The sequence below is a fragment of the Poecilia formosa genome, unplaced genomic scaffold (assembly GCF_000485575.1).
Source record: "Poecilia formosa unplaced genomic scaffold, Poecilia_formosa-5.1.2 Scaffold7, whole genome shotgun sequence".
Taxonomy (NCBI): Eukaryota; Metazoa; Chordata; class Actinopteri; order Cyprinodontiformes; family Poeciliidae; genus Poecilia; species Poecilia formosa.
Genome location: NW_006799946.1, coordinates 1,229,111 through 1,246,140, shown reverse-complemented (window position 1 = coordinate 1,246,140; position 17,030 = coordinate 1,229,111). Strand labels below are relative to the sequence as shown.

Sequence of the window (17,030 nt, the reverse complement as noted above, 5' to 3'; positions counted from 1 at the left end):
TTCTTTAATGGGGATTTCTATGTAGTCTGGAAATTTTTGGAATTTGATTTAAGCCTTCTTCAGGTTGGGAGAAGCTTTTTCTAAAACTAGTGTATGCCAAAAAATGCATTTAATTCCTATTAATTTGTTGTTCATCTGTTCATCCATCCATTGACTTTGATCTGTTAATTCCTCTATTGTTATCCCTTCTTTTGTCCATCTATCCATTTGTTCAGTTTATCTTCCATTCATCCATTAATACCTTTTCCATTCATTCTTTAGTTCATCTTTCTATCAAGTCATATAAAAAAATTAGGTGTTTCAGTGAGGCTTGTTTGATTGAAAGTACCTTTTAAAAATGATCTATAAGCAGATATTTGACATACTTTTCTCTAAACCCACATTTTTACTGAAATAAATTCACTTTTTAATCATTTATTTTGTTGATTATGACTAATCCTCTGTTCATCTGTTGCTTTGTTCCTCTTTATGTCTGCCCATCTTTCCAGCAGATACAAATCTTTTTTTCTATCTGTCCATTTTACCTTTTTAAGTTCTCTGGATTTTATTTTGTAGGAGCCTTGTATTTTTTTTTTAATTTATTTATTTTAACAAGAATCTTGTAGATGGGTCAGAATTCTTTTCTAAAATAAACTGTGACTGAATGATTCCTTGCATCTCCCCCTGTAGATCTCATTACCAGGTGTCATGGTGTGGACGACATACAGCTCCTCTGACCCTGAACAGTCACCGTGACGAGCCCTCTGTGTGTCATTAATTCATGGCCTTCAACTCTGGATTAAATTACAGTCGGCGCTAGGGCAGAAATTACTTTCAACAGTTTCTTTTTGAAGCAGGCAGACGCGCACCCTATTGGAGATTAGCTTAGTCTGCAGTGTTTCATCACACGTGCACAGTCAGCACCATTAAAGGTACCATGGAATTAGTCATTTATTACCATCATTAGATTCGCATTTGCATGTGAGAAACATCTGCAGCTCTTTTTTTTTCTCTGTGTGTAGACTCCCTTTTATAATTAAATAAATCGCAAAAAAGGCAACAAGTCCAAATAACGATGCCCCGAATACATGCTGCAGTGTGTTTTCCTAACAAAACCTGTGAGAACAAGAGTTAAATCCAATCTGTGTAATGACGAGATCAAAGGCAGCAGGGAGGAGACGCAGGCCCTTTAAGAGAATCGGAACGGGGAGGGCTGTGCATTCATAAAAGATGAGTTTATTCAGTGGCCATGGTAAGACATGGTTAAAAGCGCCTCTGCACTCCAGCGTGCTCTCATCCCCATCACAGACGGAGCATCTCCGTCCTACCGAGCGCTTCACACATGCTGACAAAGCTGCGCCAGAAGCTGGGATATGGATGCTCTCAGAGGAAAGGGATAAGCCTGGACCAAGAGAAGAAACAGAGTAAGAAGGAACAAGAGTAGAGGAGTGCATGGACAGGATATTAGGTGTTGTAAGGAAAAAAAGAAGATAAACTGACGGTGCAGTAAAGGACAGTAAACTGTTTTATCAAGGCGGAGAATGGGCAATTCCTCCTTCCCAGGCATGTCCCCTCTCTCTCCGTCCATTCTGTAGTTGCAGGTATTTCTAACTTGAGTGCCTTTCTTTGACGTGCTGGGAAACTACCTCTGTTAACCACTGTTCCTCCTATTTAGCATGCCGTTGTCTATGCTTGCCAGACACCTTTGCATGTATTCTGAGGGTTAATTCAATGTGACTTTGCTGAGTGAAAGTATATCTTTGTAGTAGAGTCATCTGCAGCAGGGCACTCTGCAGTGCATGAATTTAAAAATTAGGGCAGAATCTTATAGCAAGTTCTTTTTCTTCCTCCACTGCTTTGGATGAGGATGAAGCTGAGTTATACTCCACTCTAATCAGTTTTAAAGTACTGCAGTCTACCTGAAATGCTGGCAAAGTGTCTATAAAACGTGTTTCAGAGCGGATATCATCAGGACAGAGTATCTGAGGACGGGGGTGTGAGTGGTGGTGTGGGTTGTGTCTGGAGAGCCTGTTTACTGCCTGTGTGGATGGGAGACTGTTGATGTTCTGGCTCTCTGAGTCGACATCTGGGCTAGTGTGAAAGGGAGCTATTGATGGATTTTTCTAAAGGCTGCTGTTGGTTAGACAGGAAGAGATGGAAAATGCTGCAGCTAGAGATGGCTGAGTATTACTGCTGCGGTTTAGAAATGCAGAGGCACACTTTTGTAGGCAGTCGGAAAAAATGCAAACGCGGAAAGAAAATATATTTCCTCAAAATGGTTTTATTAGATTTAGTGTATTCTTGTATTTTATGTGCAAAATTCACATGCATGCATGCTTGGACTGCTGTTTGGTCTTTTCTCAGATTTTACTGCACAGCTACAGCAATAAACTAATGCTTCATGTTAAGGTCTTCAGATTTTGTTTATTCACGTCTCTCTTAATGCCCCACCACAGAATGGGAGAAGTATCACCTTGGTCCTTTTCTTTTTGAACTGTTCTGATGTGAATGTGCTGGTGTGTTTGTGATGATTTTTTCCCCTTCGATGACCCAGTTTCAAGCTTCAGCTGTTTGTTTAATAGCCACACATTTCACTTCAGATTACTTTTAATGGATAAAATGTGAGCAAATATTCATCAATATTTATGCATGGAAGTGACTAAAATTCAAAATTCCTTGCAGCCTTTTTCCAGTGATGTATTGCATCACTGTGACTGCATGTTAGTGTTCACGTAAATATTGTGATTTTTTTAATTTTTTTTTTATTGCTGAATATCTCAAATAATTCTTTTGTCATATTCAAGTATATAGATATTCATTAACAAGCCCATGGAACTAACAGTGAAAAAATGTTCAAAGTCACAGGCAACAAAAGGCTTAATCAGTTTTTTAGAGTTTGCAAACATCAGTTAAAAATTGTCACTATAAATCATTATTCTTGCGTTGCTTATACTGTAAATTTATTTTTTTTGCAATATTAATATAAACCTTTTCCAGGGGTGCCAATAAACGTGGCGCTCACTTGTACATTGGGTGTAATTGAAAACCATCTTCAGATGGAAGGAGAAGAAACCTTCCCTGTAGGGTGAGGTATTATCAGCCGTGTGGTTTAATCTCCCAGAAAAAAGATCCTTATCTTTGTGATTTAAATTTAATTATAATGCATGAGCAGTCGAGCTGGTGCTGCCGCTGATTTTAGGGCTGGCTGAGGCTAAAATGGAGGCCAAACACTCTTTAATCAGCGCTGATTTACATGATACCCTCCACCCCTTCCCTGCTCGCTGCACAAATCTGTCAGAAGATGAAGGGTCTTATCTCTCAGAAGTATTGGTGGATATGGTGTTTAAAAATGCATTTGTTGTAAAATTCAGCATTGTCGATATCAGAGCCGTCACATTTTGCATTCTCTCGCTCAGAAATCGCTGAGGATTAAATATGAAGCTTGTGGTTTAAACAGCCACTTCTCTTGAACATTTCAAACTTATCTCTTTCTGCCTCATGAGTGCATGAGTCATGTCAGCTCCTTGACACGCCGGCACCCTCCTTACCTTCCCTGGAGGGTGTGTGTGAGGGGCGGACGAGCAGGAGGTGGTGGTTAACAAAGCTTTCACAAATCTCCAGTGACTGAGGAGCAGAAGCAAAAGAAGAGAGACTTGTTAGAGGATCTGTCAAGAGAGCCGAGGAGCAGTGGTTTTCCCATGTCAGCCTGATCAAACATCTGGAAGGATATAGACAGAAAGATGAATGGCAGACCGAGGAAGCTGCTGAGTAAATGATGCCGAGTTTATGGGACTGATTGATGCAGTCGCCACTGGCTGGGGAGGAGTGATTCTGGAATATCTTTTTTTTTTATTATTTTTTATTTAATGTCTGAGTTCTGGATGTTGCATCTTTTCCTTTTATCTTAGGCATGCTTATTCTAAGCCTGTGGTGCCAAGGAGAGACATTTTGTTTTTGGATTCAGAAGATATTAGTCTACTAAATTGTGGAAGCAAAAACTTAGAGAAAAGCGGCTTCCCTACAACAAATGCAGCGTCTTCCAATCTCATAAATCTTTTGTACTTTCTTAATGCTTTTCATCTTGTATGAGGAAATATATGCAGTGGTGAGAAGAAAACAAACTCTTTCTGTAATGATTCAGCTTATGTAGTAGTTGATCCTGTTTTATCCTTTAATGGACACTATTGAATGTTACTGACCAGTATTCTGCTAATGTGTGCCTTTTGGCAGGATTCTGACACTCATTGAAAGCTCCTGCATTAACGATGGTTATTTGTATAAAAGGAAACTTTTTTTATATGCATGAATAAAAACATGCACGGTAATTATGCTTGACTAATCATGCTGGACTGGTGCAAACCAGGTCAGATGTATTCAAATGTTTATTTATTTTTTTTGTCTGAAATGTTACTTATTGTCATTAATGTGGTTTATTGTGCTGAATGAGTAGATAATAGAAATCATAAATGAAGTACAGAAAATTAATAATAATGATAAAGATACAACTGCATAATTTAGCACATATTAAGTGCTTATTGGACTTAGCTGTTTTTGAACTCTGCTTTATTTTTTTTTTCCAATAGCTATTTAGGGAGAGAGTCATTCAGCCTTGAACTCCTTTACAATAGTGTCAGCAGGATTTCTGAAAGGATTTTCTTGTAATTTAATGGCTTCAGTAGTTTTAAAAACTGCTTTGATGAATGTAAAGTGGTATGAAAGTGTTTGCACACTTCCTATATTTTTTTTCTCTGAAAAAGAAAAAAAAATGTATAAGAAATTAAGAAGGGGGGGAAACGCTTCTTCACAGCCCTATATGAAAAATAAAAATTGGTAGCATCTAGTTAACTGAACTGTGGCTTTAAATTGAGGCATTCAAGTATCTTGGAGTGTTTTATTGAAGGGAATTGAACTAAGGAGAACAATGAGAGAATCCTATGGTGTGGATGCTGTATTGAGGGTTTATGGTTAACAGAGAGTTGAAAGGTGAAAGCATTGATTTGTCATTCTGTTGGCCATCATCTGTGGGCATCAAAAGTCTCGCATAATACTAAGATAATTGTTGAATACCGAGATAATTGTGGTAACTGACCAATGTTTTTCTAATACTACTGGGTAAATAAAAATTTGCATTTGTTTCTGGCACATTGTCTTAAGTTTTTTTTTTCTTTTTCTTTTAAATCAGAAGTCACAACAACTTGCTTCCAAATTGCTTTGTATGAGGACTGTATGTTGTTTTGTGTCTGTGTATGGTGCACGCATCAGTAGAGTTTAGTAGTTGCACTGGTTGACTGTCTGCTTTTTTGTAACAATGTATTTCAAAGTGCTCTAAAGTGTAGCAGTACTCCAGTCCAGGTGAATAAAATATCTTTAGATGCTCTGTAAGGGTTAAGTATGAAGTGCTGCTGTTCCACTGCCATGTGTGAGCAGCTGACTGTAGGACCTCTTTAAAAAAAAAAAGACTCCTGAATGCACTACAGGGTTAGCCAGGTTATGTTTGTTTTCCCTCGTTTACCATTAAGATGCAGGCTTGACGTGGCATTTCACCTGCTTATGTTAATGTGCATAAGCTCCAATCCGTTTGACTTAACCATGTTTAATTGTGTAGGTAATGTTAATAACCAGACAGAGCCATTCACAATGCATATTTCTTTATTGCTGGTCTCTTCTGCTCAGTGGTGGGTGTTCATGCTACTGGGCAATTGCACAGAATAGCACTACAATTGTGCTGCGTGAAATGAGCATATCTGACTTGGAAAAGAAAATTATCCATACAGCATTTCACCTCTTCACAACACTACACCAAAGTATAATGTGTTTATAGAAGATCTGATGCAAAATTATCCAGTGGTGTTGGCAATTTGATAGGATTACAGAACCAATTGTTGTCTAGAAATGGATGGGAATTATGATCTAATTATTTGAAGAAAAAAGTCACAACCCAAGACTAGTAGATATGGGATGGATGAAGAAGAGAATTAAACCATTTTGGTTCACCATGAAAAAAAAGATGACTGTGTCAACCATGTTATTTCGCTTAGCCTTTTCAAAATTAAAATCTTGGTCCCAATCATGCTGTAATGAGATTTTTGCTGCAGCCTGGAAATCCTGTTGACTTTGTGTTGAGAAAAATCTGTTTCTTTTCTTTGTCTGAGTCGCACTTAAAAGGTTTCTTTGAAGCAGATCTGAAGTTCCCTGTTGTGAGTATTGTTTTGAAGATTCCCAGCACGTTGTCTCCCCGAGCCAATCAACATTTCAGGCTGCAGCTTTCAGATTTCCACATTTCAGTTGGCTGTGGGTAAGTCTGGGAGCAGGAGGTTTCTTTTTGTACAGGCGCTCGGCAATTCGCCGTCATTTTCATCATTCTTTTGTAGTCCTGTGAAAGAAGTTTCTGGGACATTTAAAAACATGTTTTTCTCCACCACAGAAGGCAAAACCTTTCATAGGCTTTGTTGCAGCCTTCAGTCTGTGAAGGGAGGTGTTAGGAATTGTCTTAGGAATGAGCATTTTGCAGTGTGCGAGGTTACTTCAAGGTCTTTCTGCTGTTGCCACATATCAAGGTACTTTCACTGTTCTGAGATGTTTAACTTCACATTTTATTTAGAGTGGATGATAGCTGTTTTTCTTTTGGTTCTATTATTTTATTTTTACATTTTAAGATATTTTTTTACTCCAATAGAGGGCAACCTTCAGATGGCATTACTGTCACCAGGGCTCAGGAAGCAGAAAATATTCTGCCCTGACATACTTCTGAAGGTAAAGACTTTGTGTAAATAAACACCTTCAGTGTGTATTTTACATTTGTGGAAACCACAAACTCTCTTCCTGAAAGCCAAATCCTGTTTGCTAAATCACCAGCATTGTAATTCAAGGATTAGGGCTGCTGTTTTTAAACCAGTTACCCTCAAATAGACTGGAAGTGTGACAGAGTCTTTCTACTGCTACAGTGCCTCGCAAAAGTGATTATACTTGTTGACCTCTTCTGTTTACATTGATATTCAAACACGTATTTATGGGATGGAACGGTATTATGAAGCAGTTTTGGATTTTGTTATTGGTGGCTCTTTCTTGTATGTGAAAGAAAGCTTCAGGTCTACCCCAAGAAATCAGATCATGTGATAAAAAAATCGCTTTTGTTCCCCTGGAAACTGTAATGGTAACGGAGACTACATACTGGAAGGTGATCTGAGTAAATAAATCCTCCTGTACCATTCTTTACACCCAGATTGTCTTCTTAATTGCAGATTTTCTCTTTATGCTTTGTCATCTGGTCTGTTGGACTGAAACACATTGTGGTTTTAGTTAATTACTTGCTGCCTTTGTAAACTACATTTGTTTGTGCAAAAGATTAGGAAGACTTGGGATATGCAAAAATGGTGATGAATGTTGGGATGACAGTGTAACTTAACTTAATCTTAACTAAAGATTATTGTGATCTTATTGCTTTTGGGTTTGTTGAAAACATGGGCTCCAATTAATGGCTAAATCATTCTATTTATCTTTATCCCAAAAACATAGTTTTAAAGTAAAAAGTTGTATGTGGAAATATCTTCTGTTTTTAATCAAGTTTTAGTTTACATGTTAGTTTTATAATCCCATCCGAAAGCAATTTCTGATAAAATAAACATCACAAACATCACTATAACCAACTTTCAGTGCAGATGTCATTATGGAGGAAAACCACTTTAAGGAAAATATAAACTCATTAGATTAATAAAATGATCTAAAATATAGTCTTTTCAGACTGTGGACACAGAGCTTCATTTTTAAAACCTGGCAGCAAATTGTGGCTGACAAAGTTATAGACGGAAGCACCAATCAGAAGTTCAGTTTTAATCAGAAACTTTGATATGCATCAGTTAAAAATGCCTTGATCTTGACCTCAATCCAATGTCGGGGATTGGATCAGGAAATCCCTCATCTCTACATTTATTTGCATCTTGAGTTCCACGAATCTTTTTGACAAGATTTTCCATTAATCTTTTGAAAATCAGGCTTCTGTGATTAAAATCTTCACGACCGACCCAAAAATTCTCAGAGGTTTTAAGGTCAGGGCAGATGTGTGATTCTTCCTGAAGCAATCTTTGACAGTTTGAGCCAAATGAATCCTGGCGTCGACATTTAATGTTTGATCATTGCTCAAAAGCCTCACATAAATTAAAGAAGAAGCTGCTCGCTACCTTGGTTCAGATTAAATAGGTTGCTGCCATCTAAGACATGTTAATCACAGCTGAACATTTTTGTTTATTTGATGCTCTTCCCCAAATGCTTTCAAAGAAATGTTGAATTTGAACTGAAATACAGACTTTATTTCGCAGAGTATAGCTAAGATGTATAATTGCAGTAATTTGCAGTCTTGAAACGATGAAAATCTATTCAGAAATTTGACATTAAATTATAGGCAATAATCTTCAACCCATACTGACATCTTCAAAAATGAAATAAACACCACACCATATGAAGCAAGCAACACTTGAACGTTTCCTGCTGCATTGCATCACCTGTTTTTCCAGCACTGTGCTGTGGTTGAGTCCTTGATGACCAGCAGTATTGGATCTGTAAAGTTCTGTCTTGATAGTTTGGGATCTCCTGTTTCAATTTTTTTTTCTTAACCAGATCTTCTTTTCACTAAGGGACAGGTATATACTATAGGTGGATGTGTGCAGCACACATGCTGTAAGGGCTTATATCTATGCCAGATCACATGGCATAAGCTTTCACTGTGATCCTTAAAAAGAAAACTAACTGCTCCACTACAATTGACAGTAAACGGCATGCAACAAGTTGCTCCTCTGGTGATTAGATAGAAGGAACAAATGACAGGGCTCAGATGAAGGGTCAGTTCTTTGGAGTAGCAGAGTATCTGAAAAGAGGAAGTGATGTGGAAATTATGGAAATGAGTAATGACTGTATTACAGGGGAGGGGCTAGGTTTTACTTAGGCCTGTTGCAGCGCTGCTGTTGGAGGAAGTACAACAATGTGAATGGGTCAGTTTATATTGACTTTGACAGCGAGTATCTTTGAATAAGTCCCTTTTTTTTTCCTAGTGTGAATTACGTCAAGATATTTTTTGACAACCCTATTTAAAACTCTGGGGAAATTGACAAGGTGTGGACACATTTATTCAGGACAAGTAAACTTCTGAATTTGATATTAATACATTTCTAACAAATTGTCTCATGATATTTAGCAAATATAAAATACAGTACAGACCAAAGGTTTGGACACACCTATTCATTCAATGAGTTTCCTTTATTTTCATGACTGTTGACATTGTAGATTCACACTGAAGGCATCAAAACTATGAATGTGGAAAAATGTACTAAACAAAAAAGTGTAAAACAACTGAAAATATGGCTTATATTCTAGTTTCTTCAAAGTAGCAACATTTTGCTGTGATTACCGCTTTGCACACTCTCTGCATTCTCTTGATGAGTTTCAAGAGGTCGTCACCTGAAATGGTTTTCACTTGGTGTGCCCTGTCAGGTTAATAAGTGGGATTTCTTGCCTTATAAATGGGATTGGGACCATCAGTTGTGTTGTGCAGAAGTCATGTGGACACACAGCTGATAGTCCTACTGAATAGTGTTAGAATTTGTATTATGGCGAGACAAAGGCAGTTAAGTAAAGAAAAACGACTAGTCATCATTACTTTAAGAAATGAAGGTCAGTCAGTCCGAAAAATTGGGAAAACTCTGAAAGTGATCCCAAGTGCAGTCAAAGAAACTGGCTCACATGAGGACCGCCCCAGGAAAGGAAGACCAAGAGTCACCTCTGCTGCGGAGGATAAGTTCATCCGAGTCACCAGCCTCAGAAATCGCAGGTTAACAGCAGCTCGGATTAGAGACCAGGTCAATGCCACACAGTGTTCTAGCAGCAGACACATCTCTGCAACAACTGTTAAAAGGAAACTGTGTGAATCAGGCCTTCATGGTAGAATAGCTGCTAGGAAACCTCTAAGGACAGGAAACGAGCAGAAGAGACTTGTTTGGGTTAAAGAGCACAAGGAATGGACATCAGACCAGTGGAAATCTGTACTTTGGTCCGAGTCCAAATTTGTGATCTTTGGTTCCAACCACCATGTCTTTGTGCGATGCAGTAAAGGTGAACGGATGGACTCTACATGCCTGGTTCCCAACGTGAAGCATGGAGGAGGAGGTGTGATGGTGTNAGTGATCCCAAGTGCAGTCAAAGAAACTGGCTCACATGAGGACCGCCCCAGGAAAGGAAGACCAAGAGTCACCTCTGCTGCGGAGGATAAGTTCAGCCGAGTCACCAGCCTCAGAAATCGTAGGTTATCAGCAGCTCAGATCAGAGACCAGGTCAATGCCACACAGAGTTCTAGCAGCAGACACACCTCTGCAACAACTGTTGAGAGGAAACTGTGTGAATCAGGCCTTCATGGTAGAATAGCTGCTAGGAAACCTCTGCTAAGGACAGGAAACGAGCAGAAGAGAATTGTTTGGGCTAAAGAACACAAGGAATGGACATCAGACCAGTGGAAATCTGTGCTTTGGTCTGAGTCCAAATTTGTGATCTTTGGTTCCAACCACCGTGTCTTTGTGCGATGCAGTAAAGGTGAACGGATGGACTCTAGATGCCTGGTTCCCACCGTGAAGCATGGAGGATGAGGTGTGATGGTGTGGGGGGGCTTTGCTGGTGACACTGTTGGGGATTTATTCAAATTTGAAGGCATACTGAACCAGCATGGCTACCACAGCATTTTGCAGCTGCATGCTATTCCATCTGGTTTGCGTTTAGTTGGACCATCATTTATTTTTCAACAGGACAATGACCCCAAACACACCTCCGGGCTGTGTAAGGGCTATTCGACCAAGAAGGAGAGAGATGGGGTGCTGCGCCAGATGACCTGGCCTCCACAGTCACCGGACCTGAACCCAATTGAGATGGTTTGGGGTGAGCTGGACCACAGAGTGAAGGCAAAAGGGCCAACAAGTGTTAAGCATCTCTGGGAACTCCTTCAAGACTGTTGGAAGACCATTTCAGGTGACGACCTCTTGAAACTCATCAAGAGAACGCCAAGAGTGTGCGAAGCAGTAATCAAAGCAAAAGGTGGCTACTTTGAAGAACCTAGAATATAAGGCGTATTTTCAGTTTCACACATTTTGGTTAAATATATAATTCCACATGTGTTGAGTTTTGATGCCTTCAGTGTGAATCTACAATTTTCATAGTCATGAAAATGAAGAAAACTCTTTGAATGAAAAGGTGTCCAAACTTTTGGTCTGTACTGTAACTTTGATAAATCTGAGTCACTTAAAACAACTTTAGATTTAGAAAAAAAAAAATAAAAATTGGTGAATGTAAACTTCTGGTTTCAACTGTAAGTACTAAGTTTCACTAACATCTCTCTTCAACTTAGATATTGCTTATGGATTAAGATGTAATTAGCTGTAGTTCTTCAGAAAGATCTTTTTCCAAAGGTTCAAAAGTAAAACGACAAAAGTGGATCATTCATGCTTTCTGCTTCTTTGTTCACATTTTTATGTTCTGTCTTGTTTCCCAAAGCCTATAGCTAAGTTCACTATAGTGAACAGAGTTAAAAACATTCACTTTTCTATCCGCATGGAGTAAATCAGTAAAGATGATCCGTGATTTATAATTTCCCTCAAAGGAACACGAAGCCAGGTTTCACAGTTCCAGATTGAGTTCAGTTATTCATTTCCTTTGTCATAATGTCACGAAATGAAATGCATTAGTTTTTAAAATTAAACCTACAGTTTGGCTGTAGCAAATTGTACTTTAAGAAACATGAAGTATGCTAAAATAAGGAAAAAATGTAGAATGTGATGTTGCAGACCACTGGTGCTGTTTTAGGTGTCTGCTGACGACTTTCATTCTTTCGGTTTTCAAACCTTTTTCATGCTGTTAAACGTTACTCTTTCAGGTAAAGAACAAAGTTGATCAGTTACCTTAAAATCGAAGTTGATCAGTTACCTTCAGTTTTTTTTTCTTCAGTTTTTAATGTCAAGTGTGAGTGGTTTTTAAACGCAGTTTCTTTTTTGGTGAATGATGAAAGGTTGTAAACACTAATTCTTGCTGTAAATGTTTTATTTATGAGATGACTTATTTTATGCCAAAGTGAAGTAAGATGAGTGTTACAGCCTCAGCTGCATGTCATGAATAATGATCTTCGCTTTGACTTTTTCAGCACTTGGCTTGACATTTTTCTTTTTTTAATGTAAATCTTTAACTTTTTTTGCCCCTTATATGCATAAGCAGAAAGTCCTTCAACTCTGCTAAGGAGCATGACCGTTATAACTTATAAAGGGATTAGAATGGTTAGCATGTTCCTTTTTTAAAGTGGATGTAGTCTCCTACTCCTTTAGTTGCTTACACAAACGGAAAATAAAAATGATGATTCTGCTCTGCTTTATTTTCTGAAAGCAGATTCAAGGGTAATTTCCATCTATGCGGACTGTTGAATTGCATAAAAGAAACAAAACGACCTGCAGGATCTCTATTTCTCAAATTTCTGAGTCTAGGATCAATTATCTCAGTTTAACCATTTAATATTCTACATTACAGAACAAATTTCAGCCCTATAAAAATAATCTGAAACTACATGATTCTGATGTTTCCCTACTTTTATTTGTTTTAATTTACATCATCGTGATTCCCATCCATCCCCATCAATGGAAATGATAAGTTTACTGACATGAACATAATAGACAATTTCTTATTTTCAGGTTGCGCTAAATTAACTTTGTCTTGATGTGATCGAGAACAAATTCACTTTACAAAACATTTGTTACTTCAAAACTAACTACAATTAACTCTTGGGGGAGAAAAGCTAGGCTTGTTCCCAGCTAGATAAATATTCTTTCTTAAATAAAAATAACTGCTCTGTTAGTTTATACTGGTGGAGTGTAAATGTCAGAAGTCAGCAGTTTTTCCCCCCTGACCGATTTGTCTCTGGGTTTACAGCAGTTTAAGAAGTAGAAGAAAGTAATTGTGCATTTTATTGTTCTGTTGTTGTTGTCCAGTTCAGAAGTTTAATTCACTGTCTGGGATTTTTTTATGAAGTTGGATACCATTCCTTTTGGTAATTCTAGCAAAAGTTGCATTAAAAAGGTGAGGATCTGTTGTACTTTGTGGTAAGTAACATTATCCTAAACAGTAATGCTTGTGGTTCATATTTAATTATTGAAGTTATCTTCAATAACTTCAATTGAAGATAACTTCTACAAGATCTTCTTCTTGTAGAAGATAACAAGAATATCTTCTTCAATTGAAGTTATTTTCTACAGTTGCATCTGCAAATTAGGGAATTTCATGCTGGTTTTATTTCAGCTACATGCCTCAAGGTTTGATTTTGTTGTTTTTTTACTAACAAGTTAATCTTTATCTTCTTACTCTGAACTTTTTTTTTGTCCATCTGTGTAGCACAAGCAGGAAGTTGCTCAGCTGACTTCCTGTAACGTATTAAGTGATTAGTTTTACTGATCAGCAGATTCCTTAAGTAAACTGGACGTCGACTTTCCTTGCAGTTGCTTACAAATAGAAAATGCTGAAGGAGATTGTGCTCTTTTTTTTTGTGCTCAAAGCAGTTTGTGATATTTTTAGCTGTGTTATCAGTTTTAGCAAAGAGAGGCAGAATGTCCTACCGCGGTCCAAATGCAGTATGAATCCAGTTCAGTTTAAAATGTTTACAATGTTAACATGTTTTATGTCCAGTTCGCTATACACAAAAGACGGGCTTATTTCAGATCTGATTATGTTCAACTTAACTAAAAAAAATACTAAACCAATAATAATTCAGTCATATAGTCCAATATTCTGATTCCCTGAAGTCTGATTCCCTCTTAAATAAAATGTAGTACAGTCAACTCAAGCCTTATGCTTGGATATAAGTAGATATAACCTATCTATACACTCTTGTCAAGAAGCCAGGTTTTTATGTCAAAAATATAAGACCCTAGATAAATCATGTAAGAACTTTCCAGCTTTAATACGTCCTGCAACTCGTCAAGTCAGCATTTTCAATTGGATTCAGGGCTAGGGTTTTTTTTATTTTTTTACATTTGGTGATGAGAAATCTTGTAATTAATACCCCTGTTTGCTTTTGTAAAGATAGGAATATTAAGACTTGTGCTCCTGTACCTACAAGAATTCAGTAGGAACCTGGTTGTAGATGTATACACATATATTTTTAAAGATTTTCTTATTTCTCTTTTGAATATTTTAAGCACTGCTGAAATAAGTGCTATACGACAGGAGGGAGGCACAGGAGTGGCGCAGTGGCATGGATAATCCTCGGAAATGTTATTCAGCCTTAAACACACTGGAGAGTCATGATGTGAACATTCTTCCCATTTGATTATGGAACGGCAAGATACAAGATGAAGCCCTGAATGTAATTTATTATAGAAATGAATTATGTTGCCATCTTTTATTGATTTTCATTTTTGCATCTCTAGTGTGTCAGTCTGGTTGTAGCTTGTTTTGGCCTTTTACACAAAAATCCTGTAAAGAAGTGCAGGCTGGTGTGTTAGTGTGTGTAATGGCTAAATGCATCCATGGTCCATTACCTCACTGCTGTACATACTGGATCTTAGTGGCAACAGAACTCTACCAATTCACCTGAAAAGCATTTTTAGAGTCCCTCGCCAAGGCTTTAAAGTGACTGTGGAGTGCAGTAAAATAGCTTATAGCTGCAGGCTTTTAGTGACACCAAGGGTTCCTTACATCAGAATAAGGTTATAGCACAAAAGGAAAGGATCGAAGGAAAACTTAACCTACTTTCTGACTAATTGAGTGAATCATCTGATCATTTCTTTTTCAGGAGATAAGTTGATCCTTAACTACAGGAATGAAGTAGACTGCAACATCACTGCTAAAGTAAAGGATTTGAAACACTGAATTCCACACCCTCGATCCTAACAGACATGCACTATAAAAGACAGGAGCACATAAAATGACAGATACAGTAAATAGAACTCAGTTGCATTTGGTGTGCACTGATGCATATGAACTATGATGCACCATGTTTTGGACAAATCCAGCTTGATTCCACACGTGGGAGAATTTTGGAAACTTCCGGGGAGCAACAAAGGATGCCTTTCTAATTTCAGTCGATATGCTTCATCCAGACCAGTCTGTCTTCTTGTATGTTCATTTCTATTAATAAATTCCCATCATAGGGAGACACTTGACTCAAATATATTGATACCTGCAGTGGTTAATTTCTATAGTGGCCTCATGTTATGAGGCAGCTGATAAATTAGTTGTATAACACCGTTCGATGCTTTGAAATGAATCCTATTGGATCAGAATGTTGTCACGACGCTGAAAAACGGGGAAGAAGAAATGTCTGCAAACAGAGCGTTAGGAAAACATGCCTATAATCCACTGCCATGAAATCTGCAAACAGTCTCGCAGTTGGATTTGTCAGACTACAAACCACACGCATACTGTGCCTTCATATGGTGTTGGATGTCATTTCTTTGTGCAGCTCCCACTTTTCTCTGCAGCCTTTAAACAAGGATTTCATAAGGGTGACATGTCTTGCCTATCCTCCAAATTTCTGCCACTCGGGCCCCCACCCTACCCGCCCTCAGCCTATCAGAGGCTTTCTGCAACAATATGGGCTTCTTTTCTTCCTCTTCCTTCCATCTCTGTCTACACAATCTGATTGTAGCTGCGTTGAAAGTACCGTTTTCTTCCTATCACAACATCACTTGTTCTTATTTCCTTCTACCCTCCCACCAGCCCTGTTTTTATTTTTTTCTGCTCTGTCCACTAAGCAGAAAATGGGTCCAGGCGCCGTTTCAGGCTGTTTATACATATATATTTTCTGCTATCTATCTTTATAATTGACCAGTGAGGGGAAATGTGACTGTGATCAGTGTGATGCTAATACATTCTGCCAATTTGACACACTCATAATCCAGCAAGCTTGAGTTTCCAGCCTACAGCCATCACACGGAGAAGAGTGTGTGTTGTCGTTGGTGCATCGTAGCATCATGGATACACAGAGGAGTGGGAGGGTGGGGGAAACACTCGAGCTAAAATGGGACTCTGGAGTGTTTGAGTGGGAGCAGAGAAAGAGGAAATTGGTCTTAACATGCACAGACGCATGATATAAAGTGAGAGACGTATGGATGGAGAGAGAATGTAACCAAACAGCAGTTGTTCTGTGTGCTGCTGTTTGCTCTGGTTGTGAGAGTAAAATACACCTTGAGGACGAGTAGCAAAGAGGATCGACTGATTTCTGGCATGAAGGTGTATTTACTGATGACAAAATACCAGAATATAGAAAGTATGACAGAGGTTCTGTATTTTATTTTTTTAAGGTGAACATTCAAACAAGTATTTACACCCTGACAAATTACTTCTTGTTGCTTTTTTTTTTTTGTTACACCTATAGGTCTTACGTCAACCTAAATTTGTCAAAAATGGCAGTTAAATGATTATTCCTATTAATGAAAATTAGCTTTGAAACCAATGGGAGTTTTAGGAAAAAATAATGCAAGTAGTATCATCTGGCTGTTGATCAGCCAGATGATTCTCATAAATGGTGTGTGGATCGTATGATGCAATAAGTGTTGCCCTTGGAGTTTTGTGAAATACATCTCTTTGATACGGTTAAAATAAAGTTTTTATTGAGAAACGTGAGTTTTTTAAAAATTGGTTTTTCTATCAAGTTAATTTATTTTTGCACTTTCAATTTGTGCAATTTTATGCTTAATGAAAATGCAGCTGAAGACGAGTTGAATGGCTGAATTGGCATGTTTAAGGCTGGGCTGTAAAAGTTGACATAATGGATAAAGAAGTTAAGGTTCTCATCAGGTTGCATTTTTTAAGGCTATTTTAATGGGAGGTGAGCTCTGGGGCACAAATGACACTTGCTAGAATATGTACATATATATTTCGCTTTTGTTCTTGGAACTGCTTGGGATCCCTCAGAAGTAGTGTTTCACTTCAGGGAGAGATATCTGGGTTTTGCTCTGGGACTTGTTACCAATACATGCAACCTGATTTCTGATGAGCAGAAAGTGATAAGTGGATGGACAGGAATGCATATCAAGCGA

At 38.1% G+C, this 17,030-nt stretch overlaps 1 protein-coding gene across 6 annotated transcripts in view; it reads left to right on the top strand.

Annotated features, from left to right (window-relative positions):
- The first annotated feature begins 1,228 nt into the window (after nt 1-1,228).
- The window catches only part of LOC103151000 (SRC kinase signaling inhibitor 1-like), a 107,341-nt gene continuing 91,539 nt past the window's right edge, over nt 1,229-17,030 (top strand). For 4 of the 6 annotated variants that reach the window (XM_016681046.1, XM_016681036.1, XM_016681025.1 and 1 more), the window contains exon 1: nt 1,229-1,403. In XM_016681046.1, coding sequence (XP_016536532.1) covers nt 1,322-1,403 — 82 coding nt within the window. In that variant the 5' untranslated portion in view covers nt 1,229-1,321. Of the gene's footprint in view, nt 1,581-17,030 lie in introns of all 6 variants that reach the window. The other 2 variants (XM_016681048.1, XM_016681052.1) reach the window with 2 other exon arrangements.